Raw genomic sequence first — 21,365 nt, forward strand, 5'->3', positions numbered from 1 at the left:
AACATGTGCGTGTGAATCTGTTCAAGGTTGAACTGCTTACTATAGATAATGACATCATAATAATAGTAATCATGTGGAATTTAATAGGATGAAACACGTTTACATGCTTGAGTCTCTTATGGAAGGAGGGGGGTCGCAGCCCAGATATGCTCCCTTGGTGAAACAATAGTGAAGGAGTGCCCTGAAGCATGTATCCTGGGGTGCAGGCAAAAAAAAAAAAAACATACATTTAAAAGATTTGAATAAAGAGCAGGCCTAGTTGCAAATTTAATGTTTTGTTTGTTTTGGGTCTGAGTACTCACCCTGACGAGAATGTGGGGGTTTCCAATGATGACCAACAAGGCTTTGGCGCGAGTGATGGCCACGTTGAAGCGCTTTGGGTTGGTCAGAAAGCCCAGCGCATTCTGCAGGTCGTCGCTCAATTCCAATTCGTTGGAGCGCACCTGTCGCACGCACAGGGAGGAAATACGATGTGCAAAATGCAGTGAAATTTGACCACAGAAGAAATCTTTCAGCCAAACCGTTTGGGCCTACCGTCGACATGATGATAACGAGAAATTCTTGCCCTTGGAACTCTTCCACGGAGCCCACTTTGATGTCAGACAGGCCCACCTTACCCAGGAGGACGCGGATCTTCTCGCTCTGGAAAACAGGATTATTTTTTTTCTCTTAATAGTTGTGCATTTAATCAAAGGTTGTTTTTAAAACCATTTTTTTCAGGCGCAATTTTTATATACCGCTTTTATGAGCAATACCTTTCAACTTAATCATAGTACTTTTTTTTCTTCTATGTTTAAATATCCAAAGGTTACACTCGCTTGCAATATCAAATGCACTTTTTAGGACTAAAACATTCATCTCGTTTTTTGGATGAACACTTAGGCCTACTATGCTACGGATTGCAGTGTTACTTGTTTCCTGTAGGGGGCGATGATTCCGATCTGACTGGCATCAATGGGGTTGTAGAGTTTTTTGGTCATCTGGCAGCAATACAACATAACCTGCACAGCCTCGGCTGGGTTGAACCACGACGGGTTGTTGCCTTCCCTCATTTCTTTTCCCTAGAGGAGAGCATCTGTGTTAATAAAAAAAAAAAAAAAAAAGATCTGATGCACATTTGAGATGTTTCAACGTACTCACCCGGATGCCATGAAAGAGGAGAGGAAAGCCTTTTTTGGGAAGAGTTTTCCAGTGGCAGAGGGAATCTACGACAGCTTTGGGGGCTTTGGCGCACAGTTCTCCGTGGTAGAACAACTTGGAGGGCAACGCGAGCAAGGCCTCGTGAGATCGGTAGTTGTAAATCAGCTTTGTCACCTGGAGGTTTTTCCCACAACATCGTATTCTTTGACGCCGATATTTGTTTTACTTCATAAAAATAAAAGTTAGTGACGAGTGCACCCACTAGATTTGGGTTGTATCCCCACTCGTGTTTGGCATAAAGCGGATTGGCCATGAGCCGCTCCAGCATGGACAGGCCCAGGCCGAAGGCGGAGGCCATCTTGGATTTCACTATTGGTCCCAGCTGGCAAGGGTCTCCGGCCAATACTATCTGAGCCCGTCCCACATGAAAAATCAATTGAGAGAAAATTCATCTGGCAGAGGAACGCAAAAACATGTTCAATAAGAGCTCACCTGTCCATCTCTTTCTGAAACGAGGCTGAGGGGGATCAGGGATTCCGGTTCTGTTGCCTGGCCTGCCTCGTCCAGGAACACGTGAGTAAAATGTCCCACTCTGAGGGTGACGAAAAATAATAATAAAAAAAAAAGTCACTGTTGAGAAACTGTGGGTTGAAGAAGACTCACTGGAGTCCGAGATTGAAGAACAAGCCGGCGCTGGAGCAGGTGCTGACCACGATGCGGTGGAAAGAGGCGTGACTGAGGTCCTCGCCGGCCTTGGAGTACTGCCTCAGCACTTCGGGGATGTACTGCCGGAGTCATAAATATTAGAACGTGGCATTGGTTACGAGGCAAGTCCGTACCTTCTCCTGTCTATAGGAAGCATTGACACGGGCCAGGCTTGCAGCGTGCATGAGACCGCTGTCGTGCAGGCGGACGCAAATGAGGTCGGCTGCGCTGTTGGAGGGCGTGCACACGAGGACGCGGCTGCTGGGGAGAAAGTGGTACACCTGCAAGTGGAAGAATTGGACTGTCCTACTAAATTCCAATGACTTGCACAGCCCTGTCGAAGGTTGACTTTGCGGGAGAATTTCTTTTCTCATTCCTCACCTGCAGTATGGCCTCGATAATGGTGATAGTCTTCCCGGTACCGGGAGGTCCAAAAAGCACATAAGGTGTGGGACGGCATTCTGCGGCCAGGATTCTCTTCACCGCCTCCCTCTGAGCAGGGTTAAGGTCGAGGTTGAAAAATCGGCCCCGGCTGGGGGCGGGCTTGGACGGCTCGGTGCCATCTGGAAATGAATACGCATATTTTGGGATATGATGTAAACACCGCCAGGGGAAGCGTCACGGCAAACCTTTCGTTTGTGTGCCTTTTGACTCCGTATCGACTATCATGTTTGGTAACCAGCCATTTACTTGTTCCCCGGCCTGCTGATAAAAAATGAACACCCTTGGGAATCAAACACCTCCTTTCCTTGACGTTACAACCAAGTGGGTTAATTTTTTTTTTTTTTACCTCATTTCCATCCAACGTTGTGTTTTGGTCGTCTTCATCTAACCATTTCGCGGTCCACAGAGGGGTCTGAGTATTAACTCGAGAGGGGAAGAAAACTACACAACGATGGTAAGGTAATTCTTGCAGTATTAAGAATGCCCGTGCACTTACTTTCCATAAAGGGCTTGATCTGCTCAATTGCGTGGTGACAGCGCCTCATGGTCACTCTGGTGAACGGGGAGAGCGCAGAGAGGGAGGTCATGGAATAAGCGAGATGCTAAACATGATCTCACCTGTTGTAGCAGAACTCCACATCCAGCGGTTCGCCGAGGTAGCCATGATGGAATTCCGAGTTGACTTTCAGACTCACGTCTTCGTCGTTGATCTAGCATTTTAAATAGACCTTATTTTCTTAATTTAAATGTATTCAAATCCCAGAACGCAAAAAAAAAAAACACCATTCTTTGATGATTAAAAGAAAGCACTGCATTGTACTCAATTTAGGAATATTTATAGAGCACTTGAAGCCTAAGTGGCAAAACTAAAATCAAGGCACCGCTGGAGGCATTTTACCTCGGAAACACAGCTCACGTACTCCATCACGACGCCGTCGCTCTGTGGACTCTTCAACACAATTCTGTCACCTGTAAAGCAGCAAAATGGCTCAGCAAGACGTTTTAGGCACAAACGTGACGTTTCGCAGTATTTATGACTGGCCTAAATTGAGATAAGGCCTCCCCTCGGCCAAGCCGAGGACCTCCAGGTGGAGATAGACGGCTCCTTTCCTGAGCAGAGCTCCTTGGATGGCGAATTCTGACATCTCCCTCTCGTGTTGAAGCTCCTCCAGCCACAGCAGAGTAGAAAAACGGGCCTGCGCGTTGGAGACTGACAGCACCTGGTAAAAAACACACACAGGAGTTAAAAATTTAAAAAAAAAAAAACAAAAAAAAAAAACTTCCAGCCTGTGTAAATGTTCACGACGTAACTGGAATTCTAACCTCTCCTAAGCAGGGCTGGACGACGAGGACGTCTTTCTGCCCGGCCGCGCAGTCTCTCAAAGCCTGCGGCACGTCGTAGAAAGGTAGGAAGCATGGCAGACGGCGGATCGGAAGCCTGGAGGAAGGAAAGTTCCATCATGTAAACAAAGACCACAGTTTGAAGCAGAGGCCTTCAGTCATTTTAGGACCTTATGAAGATTAATTACATTCGGCCCTGCTTTTGCAATTAGCGCTAACCAATGGTGCAACAAAAATAAAAAGTTAAACTACTGCCATCTATTGGAAGAGCTTTTCACTGTTTTGTCTTTCACTCGACTCATAGGAACTAAAAAAAAGTTTAGGCTAATTTCCGGGGGGATTTGAACCGACTTTTTCAATAACTTTGCTACCTGAGTGTGACGTCTTTCGGAGCGGTCAGAGTGATGATGCGAGAAGGTGCCACCGGGACCGGCTTGGCTTCGGCGGGGGCGTAGGGCGCGCGAGGGAGTAGCAGCTTCTCGTCCTCGCTGCACACCGTCACTTGCAGGCGCCTCCCGATGACGAACGAGGAGAAATGCAGCAAGAGCATCTCGGAGCAGCTTCCCAGGCTCCTGTAAATCCAAGCTTGTGTAATTTCCAGCTCTCTGGGCTATTTCAAAAGTTTCAGCCCAACTTACTTTGCTTGGCATCCCACAACAACAGACAGTCGCTCTCCCGGAGGAAGATCTGCCTCTCTCTCTTCTCTTCTCAAACCGAGAGAAGGCTTTGTCTCCTCATCTCGACTTCCTCGCTCTTCCGCGGGAGCCGAAGCGGAGTCGTGCCTGGCTCGCTCTTTCTGTGCCGTCTCGCCTGGATCCAGATAGAACTGTTCTTCTGAATCCCAGCCGGCAAAATCGCAGCACTTGAGTCGGTGTGTCTCTGAGCTTTTGTTCCTGTTCGGAAAGCAGGGAGAGGATTAAAGACCACTGTGTGTACGGCTTTGTGGATGAAAGTTTTCTGTTAATATCAATCCCCTCCTTATTTTTCTCACTTACTGTATCCATATCGTCAGTGTACAATACTCTCCCACGATCAAATCTCTAAACTGGCCATAACAAGTTACATCCAGGCCTCCTTTGTTTTCCATTAAGCTCTCCAGTGTCGCTGCGGGCACGTCAGTCAGAGTCGGCGTCAGACTGCAACCCAAAAAAAAAAAAAAAAAACATTTTCGATCAATCGAGCAATGCATGGAGTTTAAAGTAGACGTACAGGAGAAGTAGCTTGCGTCGTACCCCTGAGTGCACGGCGCCATGCACAGAGCTCTCCAGCGGTAGATGGACTGGTTGCTCTCCATCATTACCAAGTTGACCAGGTGGCCCGGTGAGGGCTTGTAGGAGTCAGGCCGCAGCAGGGAGTCCAGGCAGAAGAATACTCTCTCATCGACCACACCCTTGTTAGCATATATGCTAGTCACGCAAACCTGCACACATCGCGAGGGACGATGAAACACGGTTCCTTCAAACCGACACGAAAGAATTAATCTGACATGTCAAGGAGGAAGATACCCGATTGAGACGGGAATAGCGCAAAGGGGCAACGGAATGAGCCTGGCTGGTCCACTCGTTGGGATTGATGAAATATTTGACTTGGACCCAATCTCCCGTCATGGGCTCGTAACCTAAAGACAAGAGTGTCTTCATTTTGAACAAAACTTTTTTTAAAAACCATTTCACTTCAGCGTGTCAGGCTACGCAAGTACCTTCGCATAAATTGGCGCTTGAAAAGGAAGTATTCTTGTTGATGTAGCCGCACTGGCCGTCAAATGACGTGACGGTGCCGATGAGAGGGCGCAGCTGAGCGCAGTCGTCCTCCAAAGACGTCCCGTCTGCAGCATCCCACGCATCGGAACTCTTCTCAACCTATACAGCGCAATTTAAAAAGGTCAATATGGCATGTGAGTTTATACGGATATAAAATGTCATTTTTTCTTATAAATTAAAACGATATTGATATAGAATAGGCCTGGTACATACAAAGATAATGGCTTGTTTTTAAAGAGTACTTTTTACACCTCTGCATACAAACAAATTAAATTAAATAGTGTACATGTTGACATCAGTGCTGCTCACCCTGAGGGCCTTCCATCCACCTTGGGCGCCATCTCCCACGGCGATGCAGCTCACAGCGTCCCCCACTTTAATCGGTACCCCACCCAACACCACGCCATTCGTAAAGTAGATGGAATCGTCGATGAGGCCGTGGTCCAGGCCCAGCTGGGTCACCACGCCGTCGGTAAGGTGGCGAATGACTTTAGAGTCTGCGTAGCAAAGTAATTGGAACAGGCTAGGACAATACGGGTTGGGAAAATCGAAGTTATTTACCCGCTGCGCCGACTTCAGCCTCCACTTCTACTGCACTCCACAACGGGGAGACCAGTTTGGACAACATGCACTTCACGGTTGAGAGCATATTGGCTAAACTGACTCAAGTTGACGAAAACCTGCTGGGGGGGAGAAGGTCGTAGTCAAAACATTCTGAGAAATTAAAAGTTCTCCCCTTTTCGCTCAGGTATGCTCATAAAAGAAATGTAGCACCTGTTGTGTTAAACGTAGCATTAGCTAAATTCGGCTAATTTGGATTGCAACGAAAGTGCTCAACTCTGGGACGCCTGAATAATTACCTACCGAATAGTGATTGTTGGGCTTTAAACTGCGTTCTTTACGCACGATGAATTAATTATATGAGAAGTCCACAGCATAAAAAGTTCGATGTCGGACTTGCACTATTCTTTTCAAGCGTGAGGATGAAGGACAGGTATGTCGATTTATGGCGAGGGGAGGGGCAGAGGGCTCAGCTTAAAACCCGCCTAGCCTTTCTGTACTAGCAATAGCGTTATTGTTAAATTGCAGTCCAATTTAAAAATTTAAATTCACACAAAACGCAAAAATAATAATAATTATTATGAAACGATTACAGAGGGGTCGAACAGCTTATAGCTAGTAAGCAGGAACACGTGACCATCGAACCTGCCTTTTTTTGGCTAACGCAAACTAGCATGCTAAGACTGTGTAGCTGTTAAGATGATCCAATAATATATTCACTCCATAGTGGCACGAGTATTGGGACAAACCTATTTATCACTATCTTACGTTATTTGGGAAAAAAAAGTTGTTTTAAACTTGTCATTTGTCAGATCTAAGTCGTAATTTTACAAGAATAATGTTGTGTATTTTCATAATAAGTTGTGTATAATTTTTAAAGTAATCAAATCAATGTATATTTTTTTAAATCATAGTTTTACAAGTGTAAAGTAGTATATTTTTTAAATCAAAAAGTATAGTATAGTTTCAACTGAGCTATATTGTGGCCTTAATAGTTCATCAATTTCAGCCTCTTAATTTTGTATCTCTATTTCTACACTACACATTTATTTTTCTGTATAGCTGTATAAAAAAAGGCACGTTTTAAATTGTGTTTTATTATAGATATAATACACTCATCACAACAACTGTTTTTCATACCATATAGAATTATATTTTAGTTCATAAATGTCATATGTAAAACGTTCGTATGGCCACAAGAGGGCAGTGTTGACCCGCAAAACAGTCTAAGGAGCCGTCACCTCAAGCATCCATCCATCCATGAAAGAGCTCAAACAGCTCGAAGCTGTTGTCATTTCCAAGACAACAAAAGCAGGATGACTTCCATACTTTGAGGATGTGGTTTTTCCAACCGTTAGTCCCTCTGTCACTTTATCTGTAAACAAGATTACACAAACGGTAACAGGATGACTTTAACCACCCAGTGATGAGTGTGGTGTGGGCTCAGGAGGAACCCATTAAATGTTGGTCTCCCCCTTCCCCAAGAACATTTTGTAAAAGTGGCTAATTTTCTTTTTATGTTGCAAATGGTCTACTATTATCCAAAGTGTGCGCAAAAAGACCCCCCATCATACTCCAAAATTGTCTGTCGGGTTCTTGTAAATTTGAGAGTTTTTAATGTGATCTATCTCGTCGCTTGTGACTCTGTAGGTTCACATTGGAATCTAATATGTCTGTGGACAGTGAGACAATCCTTAAGTGATATAACCAAGCATCCCTCATGTGTGGACTTTATTGTAGACCACATGATATTTTCGCTTTGCTCCTCATAATTATGGAATCCAGTTACGGGCCGGATTGGAAAGTTCGGCGGGCTGGATTTGGCCCGCGGGACACCTGTAATTGTGGACAATACTAGAGTGGCACTTAAAACAACCTGGACAGGTTTTTATAATGTCAGGAACAACCTTTCACGACATGATTTCTTATGGAGAACATTTTTAAGTTGCAAGTCCATCACCACTCAAATGAAACCATTTAATGTCGGGTTTTTTTCTGTGCTTTCAGTGCAAATTGGTTAACGCTCCAAGTCTTGAGAGCAGATGGATGAATGCTGAGGAAAAAGAGGAGAGGGGTCTGCAGGGGAGTCGCCAGCTACGCCCCCCCTTGCTCATCAGCTGCAGCGGTTTCGAGAGGGAGAGAAAGAGCGAGAGAGCGAGCTCACAAAGGAGGAGGAAGACACCAAAGGAGGAGGATGACTGCGCAATCCCCGCCCACCGGCCTAGGATCCTTCCTTCCTTTACGTTAAGTAAAGAGGAAAAAGGACGAGAGAAGAGGATCAGAAACAAGCGAGAGAGAAAAAGCCAAGGAAGGAAGGGAGCGAGACAGCCAGCCAGCCAGCCACAGCAAAACGACCATGGCATTATCCACAGCGTCTCCGCTCTTGATCGCGTCCGAGCACCGCACACCTCAACCCGGGTCGACCACGGCACGGAGCCCGCAGGCGCACGGCGAAACGCGGCTGAGTCCGGATGAATGAGCAACGGGCAACCATGAGGGTCATCTTCATCCAAAACGCCGGTTTCGTCGCAGCTTTCTCGCCTTGTCGATGTGAGTCAGTGATGTTGGCAGCGTTCAGGAGCACAGAAGATGCGAGCGAGCCCCAAATGACACACGGACAGACCTTACTAGTCGATTGAGGAGTAGCCTATGTGATATATTTATGATTAGAGGCGCATTATAGACTATATATCATCTTAAAGTCGAATGATCGACTGAATTTAATATAATACCTTATTATTACGCAATTAATATTCTTTTTAATGAAATAAACGCCATTTTTTTTGTAGACTTTTGTATGCTAAGTAGATGGTTAGGACGTTAACATGACAGTGATCGTTTTTTAAGACAATCTGGAAATATTTGCTTCCACGTGGACGAATATGACAAGTAGCTTGTTCGTTATTCCTTGTAATTTATTTATTTATGACTATTATTAGGCCTATAAGTATTACTGTATATTAATTTCTTATTGCGAGCTAGCGTCTGATTTATAATAAGACGCGCGTTAGAATAGTGAGATGGAGACCGCCTACCTGACGCCCCGCCGGGGAGCGAGTCGCTCCGAGCCCTCCAGGGGCCAAAGTTGTGGGGGTCCGTCACCGCTGCCCACCGGACGCTCCCCCGAGGAGACCCCGACGGGCGGCGATAGCGGCAGGAGGAACCCTGGCGTGAAGAAACACCACCACAAGCACAACCTGAAGCACCGCTACGAGCTGCTGGAGACGCTGGGGAGAGGCACCTACGGCAAAGTCAAGAAGGCCATTGAACGCCACTCTGGCAGAGAGGTAACGCGTTGATCATATAGTAGCTTGCACGCGTGCATGTTTCTTTTTAAATGTCCAGTGATGGAAAAACATGGAAAAATACTCTGCACTTGTTCATTTTTCTGACCACTTTTCAATTTTACCGCCTATATGATATATTTCTTATATATTTAGAAAAGATTTTTTCCACCTTTGTTTATGTCTGTCATCTGCATGTGCGCCGGGGATACCCCCCCCCCCCCCCCCCCACGCACTTACGCCAAAGGGCCCATGAGACTAACTGCACACACGCCTCAGACCATGCAGTGGCCCCTCGACCGGATGACTGAGTGCAAACCAAGCTATTGCCTCTCTGACACCAATGACCTTCCCCAAGCCACTCCATTACACCTGCACCAAAAATAGGCAAAATGTAAAAGTACACTTTGACGCTCACTTTGCGCTAAGGTCAAAACAGGAAAGATAAAGTAACCCCAACATTCCCAGTTATTTGTTTATGCAAAACACATTGCCCGCCCTTGACAACAGCATCATCACGTTTGAGATGTACGATATCCCGACAGATGACCGATGATTACCATGTGTGGCAAAATTTGACCTCGGCTGCCCAACCTGGCAGGACACGAGGAACTTTCCATGTGCTGAGAATAGTGAGGGAGAACTAAATATAGGTCACCAGTGTTGCCCCTCCCAACCTCATCGCCCCCCCCACACACACACCAATATTACATAGCCCCTGGCCTTCTCTTCCATGCTTGACTTTGTTTTGTTATTGACATTTCCGCAGCTTCACTGTGAAAATATTTTGCTCATGAAATTGCGCAACGTATACTTGTGGTATCACATGCAGATAGTGAATGAGCTCATGCTTGGCTTAAAGGCAGTCTGGGTATGATTACTTACTCGAAAGCTGGCTGTTTAAATTATCGGGGTTTTTTTTCTTTCTTCCAAGTCATGCTAAAGAATGACAGCGCTGCAAGGAAAAGTAAAGCAAATTATTATCATTCAAATTATTTTTTTTGGGGGGGGGCTACTCTTGTAATCTGGTTCTTCTGGTGGCAATAACGAACATTACAAACTCGTACCAAATACCACCGACCGCATCTTCTACTGGCCTAGCGCCCTGCTTGTTCCCAATGTAAGCGGACCGTAAATCGCTACGCTAGCAATCCAGTCCGGAAATCAGTCACAGTATGCACCTAACCAACCGCAAAAGTCGATCAGCGCATAACATGACCGTAAAACGGAGGGGGAGGGCGAAGAGGGTGAACCCTCAAGGAGAGCCTCTTTTCGGAGCCTAACAATATTAGATGAAAACAATCTTAAAGCATCACATGACATCATGGCTCAACAACGGAGAGGTACTGGAAAGGGAAAACGCCGACATTCCTACGCTCTACGCAGCCCCGTTGATGAGGTATTACGATCTTTGGGCTCGTTTGGGAATACATTTCTTCCGAAGAATGAGGGGGCCTCTTCCTCCCCCTCGCCACGAACTGTGACTCAAGTCCAATACAATACATAAGAGACGCCGGGGACCTTTTGAAAACACGGGGATGGGCGAGCTGACGATGAATCTTTCATCTGTTTTAATGATCTGAGAAAGAGCAAGAAGATGTCAGGCTCCAGTGAAGCGGAGCGCCGACTTTCACTTCAAACGGCTTGTTGCAAACCGGGCGGGGGGTCGGTCGGCCCCATACCTGGCGTGGGGGGGGGTGCAGCGCCTATTGACTGTGAGTGACAGTAATAGGGTTGCACTTAAGGACAAACGTAGCTGTGTTAGCCAGCTGGCGAATGGACGGTCTGCGGTCCCGTTTAATAATCCACGTCGGGGTCAGGGCGGGAGAACACGAGGAGATACGCAACAGATACCTGGCTTACGCTCAAGACCCTTTTGTGGGCCCGGCGTGCGGGTTGGCATCGCGGCGCCAAAATTAGCATCACTACAAGATAGATTGTTCCCCCAATTGAACAAAACCAAGGTGAAAAATGCTAACTTCGCTGTGGCTGCAACCTTTATAGGTCATTACTCAGGTATTTCCTAAATTAGTGAATTCCTGATTTAATAAATCCAAGGAGGATGACTCACCTTCTGCAACGTTGCGGATAAAAAGCTCGTAAATTTAATGAAGAAACACAAACAACTTTTACTAATTGTCAACACAGCGCCCGCAGCTCCATCTTGTTTATTCTCGTATAATTTCTTTCAATTGTATGTAATCAAGCATGCCGTGGAAGAGCACCATTCCGGCTTGGGCTTATTTTTATGGATGTACACGATAATTAGCTTGGCACCGGCTACTGCCCGTGGTTTGGTCCGCTTGAAATATAAAGTCAGGGCTCCTCAGAAGAGTCGTGCTAAGATAGCGAAGGACAAAAGTTTAAACTAACAAAAAGGAACGGACTGCGTTGCGGCCCGCATCAAAAGAACGCCAGGACTTCATGCACGAATGTTTAGGCTGCAATTACAGTGACATGTGCGCCGCTGTATATTTGATCGCGTTATTTGGAGTAGCCTCTCATTTAAGGCTTGCTAGCATTGCCATGACGGCTTGACCTCCTCGTTGGCAAGCCGAGGAGGCGGCGGCTCATTCGATCTTGCGTTCCCAGATTCTTCGTTTGAAGAAAAAAATCCCAAAGCGTTTTTCTTTTTTTTTTTTAAATCCCCTAAAATAGAAGGACTAAAAATAAGTGTGGTGATTTACTGTCCTTTCAAAGACTCTGACAGGTGAGGAAACACGGCCTGGTGCTTTTGGCTCACCCTAACCCCCTTTGCCAAAACGACAAAAGACCTTCTCACCTTTTTGTTCTTTTTCATACTCAGCTGCTCCCAGGTAGACAGTTTTCCCCCCCCCCCCCCATCTCTTTCCCTCCCTCTCTCATCTCTCAAGGGTGACACTGACTAATACCTGGTTAAATATAGGCTGGGAGGAGGAGGGGGGGGGCACCCTGAAGAGCACAAAGCAAGCGTCCATTATGAACCCCCGCACGCCAGCACCTTCATCTTGTAAATTACACCGTGCGAATGACGCCTCCTCTTCTGCGTCAGCAGAGGCAGCTGATAGGGTCAAAGAACGCCATGACGTAACAATCAGAAAAAATAACCGCATCAAATGTCTTCCGTTAAAACAGGACAGTCACACAAGTCCGTGTAAAGTTCACTGATAAGATTAGGTATTGATTTTTGTTGTTGTCGCACAGCAATGTCGTGTTGTGTTTCTCCATTTTCTCTTTTGGAATTGGATTTGTGTGGTAAATGTGAGAGAAAATTGCTTGAGTTATTTTACTTATTGGGTGCACGCTAGCGAGATTCAAGTTGGTGTTTGTATTTTCCATAGCACTTGCCCTCATTAGCAAAATTAGCATTTTGAGCTTCACATAAACACATTGAAAAGTAAAACTGCAAGCGGCCATAATGCGCTTACGTAATCCTGTTAAACTCCGCTCCTCTAGGTGGCGATAATGAGAAATAAGATGCAAAATGCTACATGTCCAATCCCCCTTCAATGGACAGTAATAAGTAAAAAAAAAAAAAATACATTAGCTGAGTTGCATCAACATTAATTCATCTTTCAACATTAGAAAATCTTAAGAATGTCTTCTCATCATTATTCTATTTTTAGCTTGTTTGGCTAACTAAGGCCATTTTATTTTTCACAGGTGGCGATCAAGTCTATTCGGAAGGAGAAAATCAAGGACGAGCAGGACATGGTTCACATCCGCCGTGAGATTGAGATCATGTCATCGCTCCGCCACCCGCACATCATCTCCATATACGAAGGTGCAACAAATTGCCACGCACGCTTCAACACACATGAAACCAAACGCGCATGTCCACCCTCATAGCATTGCCATGTTATGACAAGCAGATGTCATTTCGGAAAAAAAAAACTCTGGATGTTATTCATCTTCTCCGCCTCGGAAAGTTAAGATGGCTTTCGCCGGCCTTTGTGTGCACGGGCACGCACGCGCGTTCCGAGGAATCGCCTCTCCCACATCTGAGGTCTCATCCTCGGTCTTGATCTCCGGGCCAGACATCTGCTGACGCTTAAAAGACAACAGCAGCTGCGAACCAGACTGCACTTGTGAAAGTTGCACGTGGAGCCCCGTTTTGCGTGTGCGTCTTCCTATATGCGAGTGTGTCGGATTGACCCCAGTCACCTCGTCTGACTGCTATCCACCGCTAATGCTAAGAAACCACGAGGAAAGACCTTAAGTCTTCCCTGGAGCCATGTCAGCATCCATCTACTACTCTTTAAAACCATCAAGACAGGTCACGCTAAGTCCACGAATATTTGTAAAAACACACTTATTCCTCAGTATAAAAAAAAAAAGTGCTCACATTGGCATTTTAACAGCATTTTTTTTTTTTAAGCTAGCCGTTCCTGAATTAGGTGGAAAAACAGCTTTTGAACACAAATGCTGACGTTTGAAATTTGAGGGGCTTTTCCAGTGTCTGTTAAAGCCTTCACTGAGTTGAGCGGTGTCTGAAATTCTCCACCTTGAGCGAAATTTACCATAAGGTCAAAATGCATAGAATAATATTTGTGTCTAAAATGACCTGACTACCTTGCTCGCGGAGATTGCAATTAATGGCCAGTGTAAAAAGGCCAAACAATTCCCATTGAATTTTTTCCAACGTATCGCTCGCGGTTCATCATCCCTTCAGAATGCAAAAAGTCGCCAAAGCGCTTTGGCTTGATTTGTGACCCGCGGCTATTTTTACTGACAGCTGGCCCGGCACAATGGCTGGCAGGCCGCTTGTGTGCCAAGCGCCAAACTGGTCCAACCGCTGTCCCTTTTGTCGCGTTGCAAAGTTGTTATCAGTCGAGCGCCGACAACAAACAGCGGTTGGTCACGGGGGCGTACCCGGCGGGCGGTCGTTTGAAGAACTGAAGCGCAGCTGCTTTATAAACTTCCCCGAGCGACTCCACAACACAGCAGGCGCTGGTGTGCCCACGTAAACGAGGCCCCCGCATTTTGCCTTTCGAAGAGCTCCCGCCCATGAAGCAAAGTCCGAGCAGCCGAGCGTGCGAAGACAGAGTTTTACCACACCCTTGCCGCACGGCGCTTTCAACAGAGGATTTGTTGTACCTCAGTGACCCCCCCTTCCCCCCTTTTTGTAAAACAACCACTCTAAGCTCTTAGTGTTGCTCAAATGCTCGTATTGCGGTCGTGAAGACTTCGGATGTCAGTCTGAGCCTTTGAAAAATGATCCAAATCTTACAAATTGGCATCAATTTATTTTGCCTTTTAATAGCATAATAACAAGTGGTTCCCCCACCATAAAATAAATCGAATTTATTTGTTAGCCATTGATGATTGAAAGATTGCTTTGCAAAATAATGGAACTTTTCCCTGCACAGTGGAAGCTGCTTAGTCAAGTTGTAGAATTTTAAAAAAAGAGACAAAGAATGAAAGAATTATTTTTTTCCAGTTTTTTTACACTTCACCAATCAATCAGTCAGTATGGATAAGGTGAACAAAGCCCAGTTGAGTGATAGTTAAGTGTTCGTTACGTAAGCCTGGTAATTAGTCCAGCAGTGGAGGTCAAAGGTGAACGGGAGTGCAAGCTGAGAATGTTCACATCAAGAGCAACTCCGCTGGGGTCAGGTCACGGTGCATGTCAGACAGGGTCGCAACTCTCCTCGACCAATCAGAAGGCTCCATCTACTCACCCCCTCCCGAGCCCCCCCTCCCCTCCACATCCCGTCTGTGACTTCCTCAGCGTCCAGACAGTCAATCAGGGAGCATTACCATCACTCAGCAACTGTGTGTTTTTGCAGAGGATTATATCTTTAAAAGGACCCCGGGAAGAAAAAGGAGGGGGGGGGGGGTGACAGGCTATGAAGGTGCTCACTCAAGGGTGCGGGAAAGCCGAGCCCCTCACCCCCGGTGACCCCGCTGTGTGGGGAAAAAAAAACTCAGGCCCCGCAATATGGAGCAGACATTGCCATCTTGCCACTTTCATCCTCTTAATAGGTGATGTCACCAAGTTGAAACGATCTGCCAGATGGAGAAACCTTGACGCTGCTTTTTATCGTTAAACGTATGCAACACATGCATGGAAGACTCATTGTCCACGTTTTGGCGATAATGGACGGCTTGAGTCGTTCTTGGCACTTAATGAGTTCATGCACACGAATAGTTGGAAATGTTTTTTCATGTTATTGTGTAATCCTTCATAGGAGGCTATCAGATGCCTCGTTTGGGAATGTGGGAGTGCTTTGAGAAATGTGGTGACATGATGTTAAAGTGTGACGTGTCCAGGGCATCGTTTGATACAACAGCCGAGAGTTTGTTTGAGAACTCCTTTGGCGGGTCTCTTTTCCCTGACCCGCCGTCCCCGAGGAGCGCTTTTGATTGAGTTAACAGGCCCTCCCTTACTCTGATGGGCCAGACGGCGCGTGAGGTGCTCACTGGGAGAAGTGCACTATTCCCACCGAAGAGGCGTTTTCGTCTTTTGGACATGTTGATAATGTCACCCACTCTTCTGTTCCATTTTTTAAATTTATTTATATATGTATATATATATATATTTATATTTATTTTTATATTTTTATAAAAAATCTATTTATATATATATATATATTGTTTTTTTTTATATTTTTGTTTTTTTATTTTTTATATTTTTTATTTTATTTTTACATTATTTCAATATATATATATTTTTATATATATATATAATATATTTGTATAATATGGGGGACACACTGTGACCAAGTCTCGTGCTCGCCCCTCAGTGTTTGAGAACAAAGACAAGATCGTGATCGTCATGGAGTACGCCAGCAAGGGCGAGCTGTACGACTACATCAGCGAGCGGCGGCGCCTGAGCGAGCGGGAGACGCGACACTTCTTTCGGCAGATTGTCTCCGCCGTGCATCATTGCCACAAGGTAAGAAGGTTTTCATCCGGATGTGGTTTTCAGGCTCCGCCGTGTGTAACGTTCACCTCCACGTTCTAGACAGTTCATCTGCAAGCTTTGTATGCTTTTCTTGGCGCTCTCCACCAAGAGAGTCATCTGTTTCGGAATGAAGACGGAACACAGGCCAGTTTCCTCATCTGACACACCATCCGTGGGTGTTCCAGGATACCCCGCTAAACCCGCCCGAGATCTCCCAGAGGATTTAAAACCGGCCGCGCCCGTGTCAAATCGGGTTTTCCGCACCTCTGTAATTCCCCGCGGATTGGCGGGCCTCGTTTGGACGGGCTTCCCTCTTGTCGTGCCTGAGCTGGAGATAAGGATGATGTCACGGCCCCCAGATAGGGGGAGTCGCTCACAAAGAATCATCTCTCATCCTTACCAGATAATCGCAAAGCGGGCGGGGCAGCATGACTCACCGCCGCAGCGAGCAAATATATCTCGGTGGGATCAGCCAATCGGGCAGTGTCATGCAGATGTGGCCCGCTGGGATCGTGACCTCAATTTAGGATTCACACACAGGCTGGAAATTACAGGCCGCTGGAGTTGTTTGTGACAAAGCCACAGCAGATGTGAGCACGAGTAGACAATGAGAGACTCGGTTTCACTTTAGGCCAAAGTATCACTTGATAAAAGTGAATTCTGAGAAATGCTGAGCTTCAATACTAAAGGCACAATGAAATGTTACAATGATGTCACTAACCCCGCCAAAAAGCCACATTTTGGCAATATCGTTGCTTGCGCACGACCCCATGTAAGCACCCGCAAAACCCCAAATAAGCTCATATTTGGGTTTTTAAACAACCGGAATAAGAGCTCTGGTGAAATTAGGTGAGGTAATGGCGTCAGTGAGATTGCCTTTGGGAAATATGGCACCGAATGGTTCTTTTTAATGATTGACTTGCGTGTCTGCTTTCAGAATGGAGTGGTGCACAGGGATTTGAAACTGGAAAACGTGCTACTGGATGAAAACTGTAATATTAAGGTAAGCTTTAAAAAAAAAAAAAAAACTCTTCATTTATGAGCGACCGGTAAATGGCATTATTTTTTTTTATTACAGTAATATTAAAGTAACCTTTAAAAAAAAAAATCTCTTCATTCATGAGCGACGGATAAATGGCAACATTTTATTTTTTTGACAGAAATATTAAAGTAACCTTTAAAAGAAAAAAAAAAAAAATCTCTTCATTTATGAGCGACAGATAAATGGCAAGATTTTCTTTTTTTTACAGATTGCTGACTTCGGCCTATCCAACCTCTACCACAAAGACAAGCTGCTGCAAACATTTTGCGGCAGCCCGCTCTACGCTTCGCCCGAGATCGTCAACGGGAGGCCGTACCGCGGGCCGGAGGTGAGCGCCAATGACGCCGACTCTCAAGTGCGTTTGCTACTTTCCGTCACCGTCCTTAGCACCCGGCGGCGGATCTCGCCGCGTCGTTAACACCTTTGTAATCGTCGCCAAATTGTACGGTAGGCCCGATTTGCAGTCCTTTGATGGGATTAGCACCCGTCCAGTCCTCTTCCCTCTTTTGATGTGAGAAAGCGGAGGATATATATGCCGCTCAACTTCCCTTCCGTCTAATTGGATTGGAATGAGCGCTATTGAATCAAAGAGTGCTGGTGGTCACATGAAAATATCTCTTGAGGAGGCCTGCAAAACAGGACACGGCTAATACAATTTCACTATCATCCATCTTTGGCTAACTTCCATTGAATCAATCTGCATTTATTGCTGAAGCACAAACAACTGAGACCAGAGAGATTTCATGTCACAAGAATTCCGAGTGACCACACCAAAGCATTTTATAGCCGAAATGACTTTCACTTAGATAAAACAAAAAGCTCCCACTTGAGCGTAATTCACTATAATTTCCTTGAGATTCCTAAAAAAACCACCGCCGTCCAATCTCTATTGGAAATTACACGTCCACGGTCGGGTTGAGGCCACGAATTGCAGCGAGCGTTTTGTCAGAAATAGCACACAACAATAGAGCGCGCCCTCGTTGGCCCTCGGACTCGATAGCAAAAAAAAAAAACGCACCATGTACATCAAGAGCCTTGGAGGAAGTCTCTTAACTGCTCTTATCTAATTTCCTCTTTGTTGACCTTGTATCGGGACTCCGGAGGAGAAGATTCCTTTCGATTCCGCCCCCCCCCCCCCTCCCGCCCGCTCGACGCTGACCAGACGCGTCACCGTCACGTCGCTAATCAGCAGCTCGTACCTCGTCACGCCCCCGCACAGCAAGTCTTATGTAACCGCAGTTAGCTCGGTGGTCACAGCGTACGGAGCAAAAAGGAAAGGATTTATCTGGATGGAAAGGAGCCATTTCCCACCGGAACGCCGGCGTTTGTCATTACAAAGTGCAAAAGACGTGTCGGTGAAGCATCGCGGCCTCTCACGGTCGACTAGCGAGTACGGAAAAGCCATTGGAGCGCTTGTTATTAACGTAATCTCCTGTGCATAACTCAAAGGGGTCTGTTCTGAGTTCTTTCCACAACATTTATTTTAATGCCATGAGTCATTAATCACCCTCAAGACCACTAAGTCGCCGTTGCATAACGTAACATTCCACATGCGTAGGTAGCGTCAAAGTCACGAATGCACTTGCGGTTTTTTTCGTAATTTGCGGCGGCGAGTGACGGAATGGAATTGTCGGGGTTTTTCTCCAGGTGGACAGCTGGGCGCTGGGGGTGCTGTTGTACACGCTGGTGTACGGAACCATGCCATTCGACGGGGGCGACCACAAGAACCTCATTCGCCAGATTAGCAACGGCGACTACAAAGAGCCCACGCAATCGTCAGGTACGTCGAGATGACGCAGCGGAATTCCAAAATAGTTTCAAAATGGTTTTCATTTTTGTTTAGATGCTCGGGGATTGATCCGTTGGATGCTAATGGTGAACCCCGAGCGCCGAGCCACCGTGGAAGATATTGCCAATCACTGGTGGGTCAACTGGGGCTGGAAGAACAGCGTGTGCGACTGCGACGCCCAGCGGGACCGCGGCGGCTCGCCCATGCTGGCCCGCTTCATCGACTGGCAGAACCGCACTGAGCCACGCGGTCCGGCCGCCTTGCCCCAGCTACTGCGCCAGAGGCCCAAAAAGTCGAAGAAAGAAGAAGGCGGACAGGCGGATGGTGGCGGCGAAGACAAACCGGGACTGAAGAGACCCAAAGGCATCTTGAAGACCAGAGCGGCGGGGGAGCAGCAGTCGGTCGGCGCCGAGGAGGGCCGGACGTCCGGGCCTGAGCAAGCGCAAGGCGGCGGCGGCGAGGCCTCCAGTCCAGATCGGGAAGAAGAAGAGACGCCTTTTGGGGGAGGCTCGCCGGCAAAGATGGTGCCCACCCTGCCCAAAAAAGGCATCTTGAAGAACAACCAACAGCGGGAATCAGGGTACTACTCTTCGCCCGAGCGCAGCGAGTCGTCGGAGCTCCTGGGCGGAGCCAGCATGACTCTGCTCGCCACCTCGCCACCCAAGAGAGCCATGGGAAGAAAGGGCATTTTGAAACGTAACGGCAAGTACTCCACCTACAGCGGCCCCCCCTCGGCGGCGGCCCTGGCGGCCGGAGGAGCCCTCGGCGAGCCCCCTTCCGCCGCCGACTCGGGCCTGTCGCGAAGTCAGAGTCGGCCGTCCAGCATGGTCGGGGAAGACGGCGGCTCGGTCAAGTCGGCAGAGTGGCACCCCTCCACGCCGCACCTGCGCCCCAACATCAGAGCGTGCGTGTCGGCCGAGAACCTGCTGCACCTGGCCAACTTCGCTAGCTTCCAACCGCCGCCCGCCACGCTCCAAGGCGCCAAGTTCGGCCGCGGCTCCAGAAGCAAAGGCTCCCCGCAGGACAATGGCAGCTTCTCGTTGCTGGGGGACCTGGAGGACATGACTCAGGTGTACCAGCAAGCCCTGGACATCAGCAGCAACCTCACCTAACACACAACTCCTGCTGTGTGTGAGCGCGTGTGTGTTTTCGAGGCATTAACGACCGGTGTGTTACTGGGATAAAAAATTGGAGCGGTTATCCAAACAGGGCTGAAATCTCGAGGGAATTGTTAGGCCAACACACACACACACACGCTCACACACTCATAAGCGTACTTCGGAAGCGTATTGGTGGCGTTAAAAAAAAGGCTCAGTATCATGAAACGACGTGAAAAATATGGAACGTTTACTTGAAATTTGTAGAACAGTCTTCTCACATTATCACGGGAACTTATCTTGCATTTGATATTTTTTATTTCTGCTGCCACAATGGCTCCACCCATTTCAAAACACTCACTTTTTTCAATCACCCTAGAAAAATAAGGTTAACTCATTCACTGCCAGCCCGGTACAAAAAGTGATTTTTGACGTCTATTCTCGTCAATGGCACTTAACGTGTGAAATTTCGATGAATCACCAAAATAAGTCATTCTTGCTTCATCCATCTCGAAATGATTGGATATGTTCACTTTTTCATGTGAAAAGACTGTTTTTGTTGGTGTTGTCGCAATACGCTGCCGTTGAGTACACACACTCAAGTGCACTTCTCAGGCCAGTGGAATATCCGTCAGGGCTTTTGTGAACAATCTTGACATACGCACACAAACACATACACACTTACACAACGCCACCCAAGTGTGTTTCTCAGCTCCCGGTCCCCTGTCCACTTTGCTGCGTTTACACACTCGACAAGAAGCGCAGACCCCACCCAAAAAAAAAAAAAAATCTCGGTCGTCCGTTTACAAAAGCACCTTAAAGAACTCACACAGAGCACACAGGCTTTTGTGATCTTGACTTCCTTTTTTATGATGGCTTTTTGGAAGACGGGATTACAAACAAACCAGGGTCTTATTCCAAAAAGTTTTATTTATTAATATTTGCGTCGCTCTTTCTTTTTTTGTTGTTGTTGTCGTCGTCGTGCAAAACTTGACGGGCGTTTGCTATTACTGGAGTCCAAACTCTTTATTGTTTTTGTTAAGGATACAACCGACACTATAACTGTCTGTGCATTATGTTCATAAGACTCTGCGTGTTCTCGGGGTGGGAAGCAGGTGCCGATCACAATGGCACTCAGAAAAGGAAATGTCATTTGGATCCAGGTGGAACGATACCTGCACATGACAGTTGATGGGGAATATGGAGGAAGTGCCTTTTTTTTTAAACGTACAATACAAAATTCAACTTGTCATGGCTGCCCCCTATAGGCCTGGAGGTACACACACCACCATTTATTTGTGTTGTTTTCTTTGTGA

At 46.7% G+C, this 21,365-nt stretch overlaps 2 protein-coding genes across 7 annotated transcripts; one reads left to right on the top strand and one right to left on the bottom strand.

Annotated features, from left to right (window-relative positions):
* Window positions 1-60: 60 nt before the first annotated feature.
* mov10l1 (Mov10 like RISC complex RNA helicase 1) lies at window positions 61-9,684 on the bottom strand. 6 transcript variants are annotated; one of them, XM_037254199.1, is made up of 27 exons: window positions 8,987-9,339; window positions 7,193-7,326; window positions 5,952-6,070; window positions 5,700-5,887; window positions 5,330-5,489; window positions 5,136-5,248; window positions 4,863-5,050; window positions 4,626-4,766; window positions 4,269-4,523; window positions 4,002-4,202; window positions 3,613-3,727; window positions 3,332-3,509; window positions 3,188-3,258; window positions 2,908-2,999; window positions 2,786-2,841; window positions 2,636-2,730; window positions 2,475-2,550; window positions 2,227-2,408; window positions 1,980-2,126; window positions 1,804-1,925; window positions 1,633-1,732; window positions 1,403-1,549; window positions 1,141-1,314; window positions 912-1,061; window positions 535-642; window positions 303-443; window positions 61-195 (listed from the first exon to the last, which is right to left on the bottom strand). In XM_037254199.1, exons 3-27 carry the CDS (start codon window positions 6,037-6,039, stop codon window positions 100-102), a joined length of 3,384 nt encoding a protein of 1,127 aa, XP_037110094.1. In that variant the 5' UTR covers window positions 6,040-6,070; window positions 7,193-7,326; window positions 8,987-9,339; the 3' UTR covers window positions 61-99. The 6 variants fall into 6 exon arrangements, 5 of the variants coding, with proteins under 5 accessions (XP_037110094.1, XP_037110091.1, XP_037110090.1 ...); XM_037254196.1 differs by lacking the exons at window positions 5,952-6,070; window positions 7,193-7,326 and adding an exon at window positions 9,476-9,681 and having other exon boundaries at window positions 2,475-2,547; window positions 8,987-9,178; XM_037254195.1 differs by lacking the exons at window positions 5,952-6,070; window positions 7,193-7,326 and adding an exon at window positions 9,476-9,680 and having other exon boundaries at window positions 8,987-9,178.
* A 3,241-nt stretch (window positions 9,685-12,925) lies between these two features.
* On the top strand, window positions 12,926-20,064 carry nuak1b (NUAK family, SNF1-like kinase, 1b). Its single transcript, XM_037253304.1, has 6 exons — window positions 12,926-12,998; window positions 15,961-16,112; window positions 17,059-17,124; window positions 17,372-17,518; window positions 18,811-18,943; window positions 19,007-20,064. The coding sequence occupies exons 1-6, from the start codon at window positions 12,926-12,928 to the stop codon at window positions 20,062-20,064; spliced, it is 1,629 nt and encodes a 542-aa protein (XP_037109199.1).
* The last annotated feature ends 1,301 nt before the right edge of the window (window positions 20,065-21,365 follow it).

The sequence above is a fragment of the Syngnathus acus genome, chromosome 6 (genome assembly GCF_901709675.1).
Source record: "Syngnathus acus chromosome 6, fSynAcu1.2, whole genome shotgun sequence".
Taxonomy (NCBI): Eukaryota; Metazoa; Chordata; class Actinopteri; order Syngnathiformes; family Syngnathidae; genus Syngnathus; species Syngnathus acus.

Bases quoted from the DNA above. Each gene is read 5' to 3' on its own strand.
- nuak1b (XM_037253304.1), top strand. From the start codon at position 12,926: ATGGTTCACATCCGCCGTGAGATTGAGATCATGTCATCGCTCCGCCAC. The intron at 17,519-18,810 runs GTGCGTTTGCTA...GTTTTTCTCCAG, and splicing joins CCAATGACGCCGACTCTCAA to GTGGACAGCTGGGCGCTGGG. The intron at 18,944-19,006 runs GTACGTCGAGAT...ATTTTTGTTTAG, and splicing joins AGAGCCCACGCAATCGTCAG to ATGCTCGGGGATTGATCCGT.
- mov10l1 (XM_037254195.1), bottom strand. From the start codon at position 9,602: ATGGAGTGGCTTGGGGAAGGTCATTGGTGTCAGAGAGGCAATAGCTTG. The intron at 4,524-4,625 runs GTAAGTGAGAAA...CTTTCCGAACAG, and splicing joins ACACTGACGATATGGATACA to GAACAAAAGCTCAGAGACAC. The intron at 2,551-2,635 runs GTAAAAAAAAAA...ATTTTTTATCAG, and splicing joins CAACGTTGGATGGAAATGAG to CAGGCCGGGGAACAAGTAAA.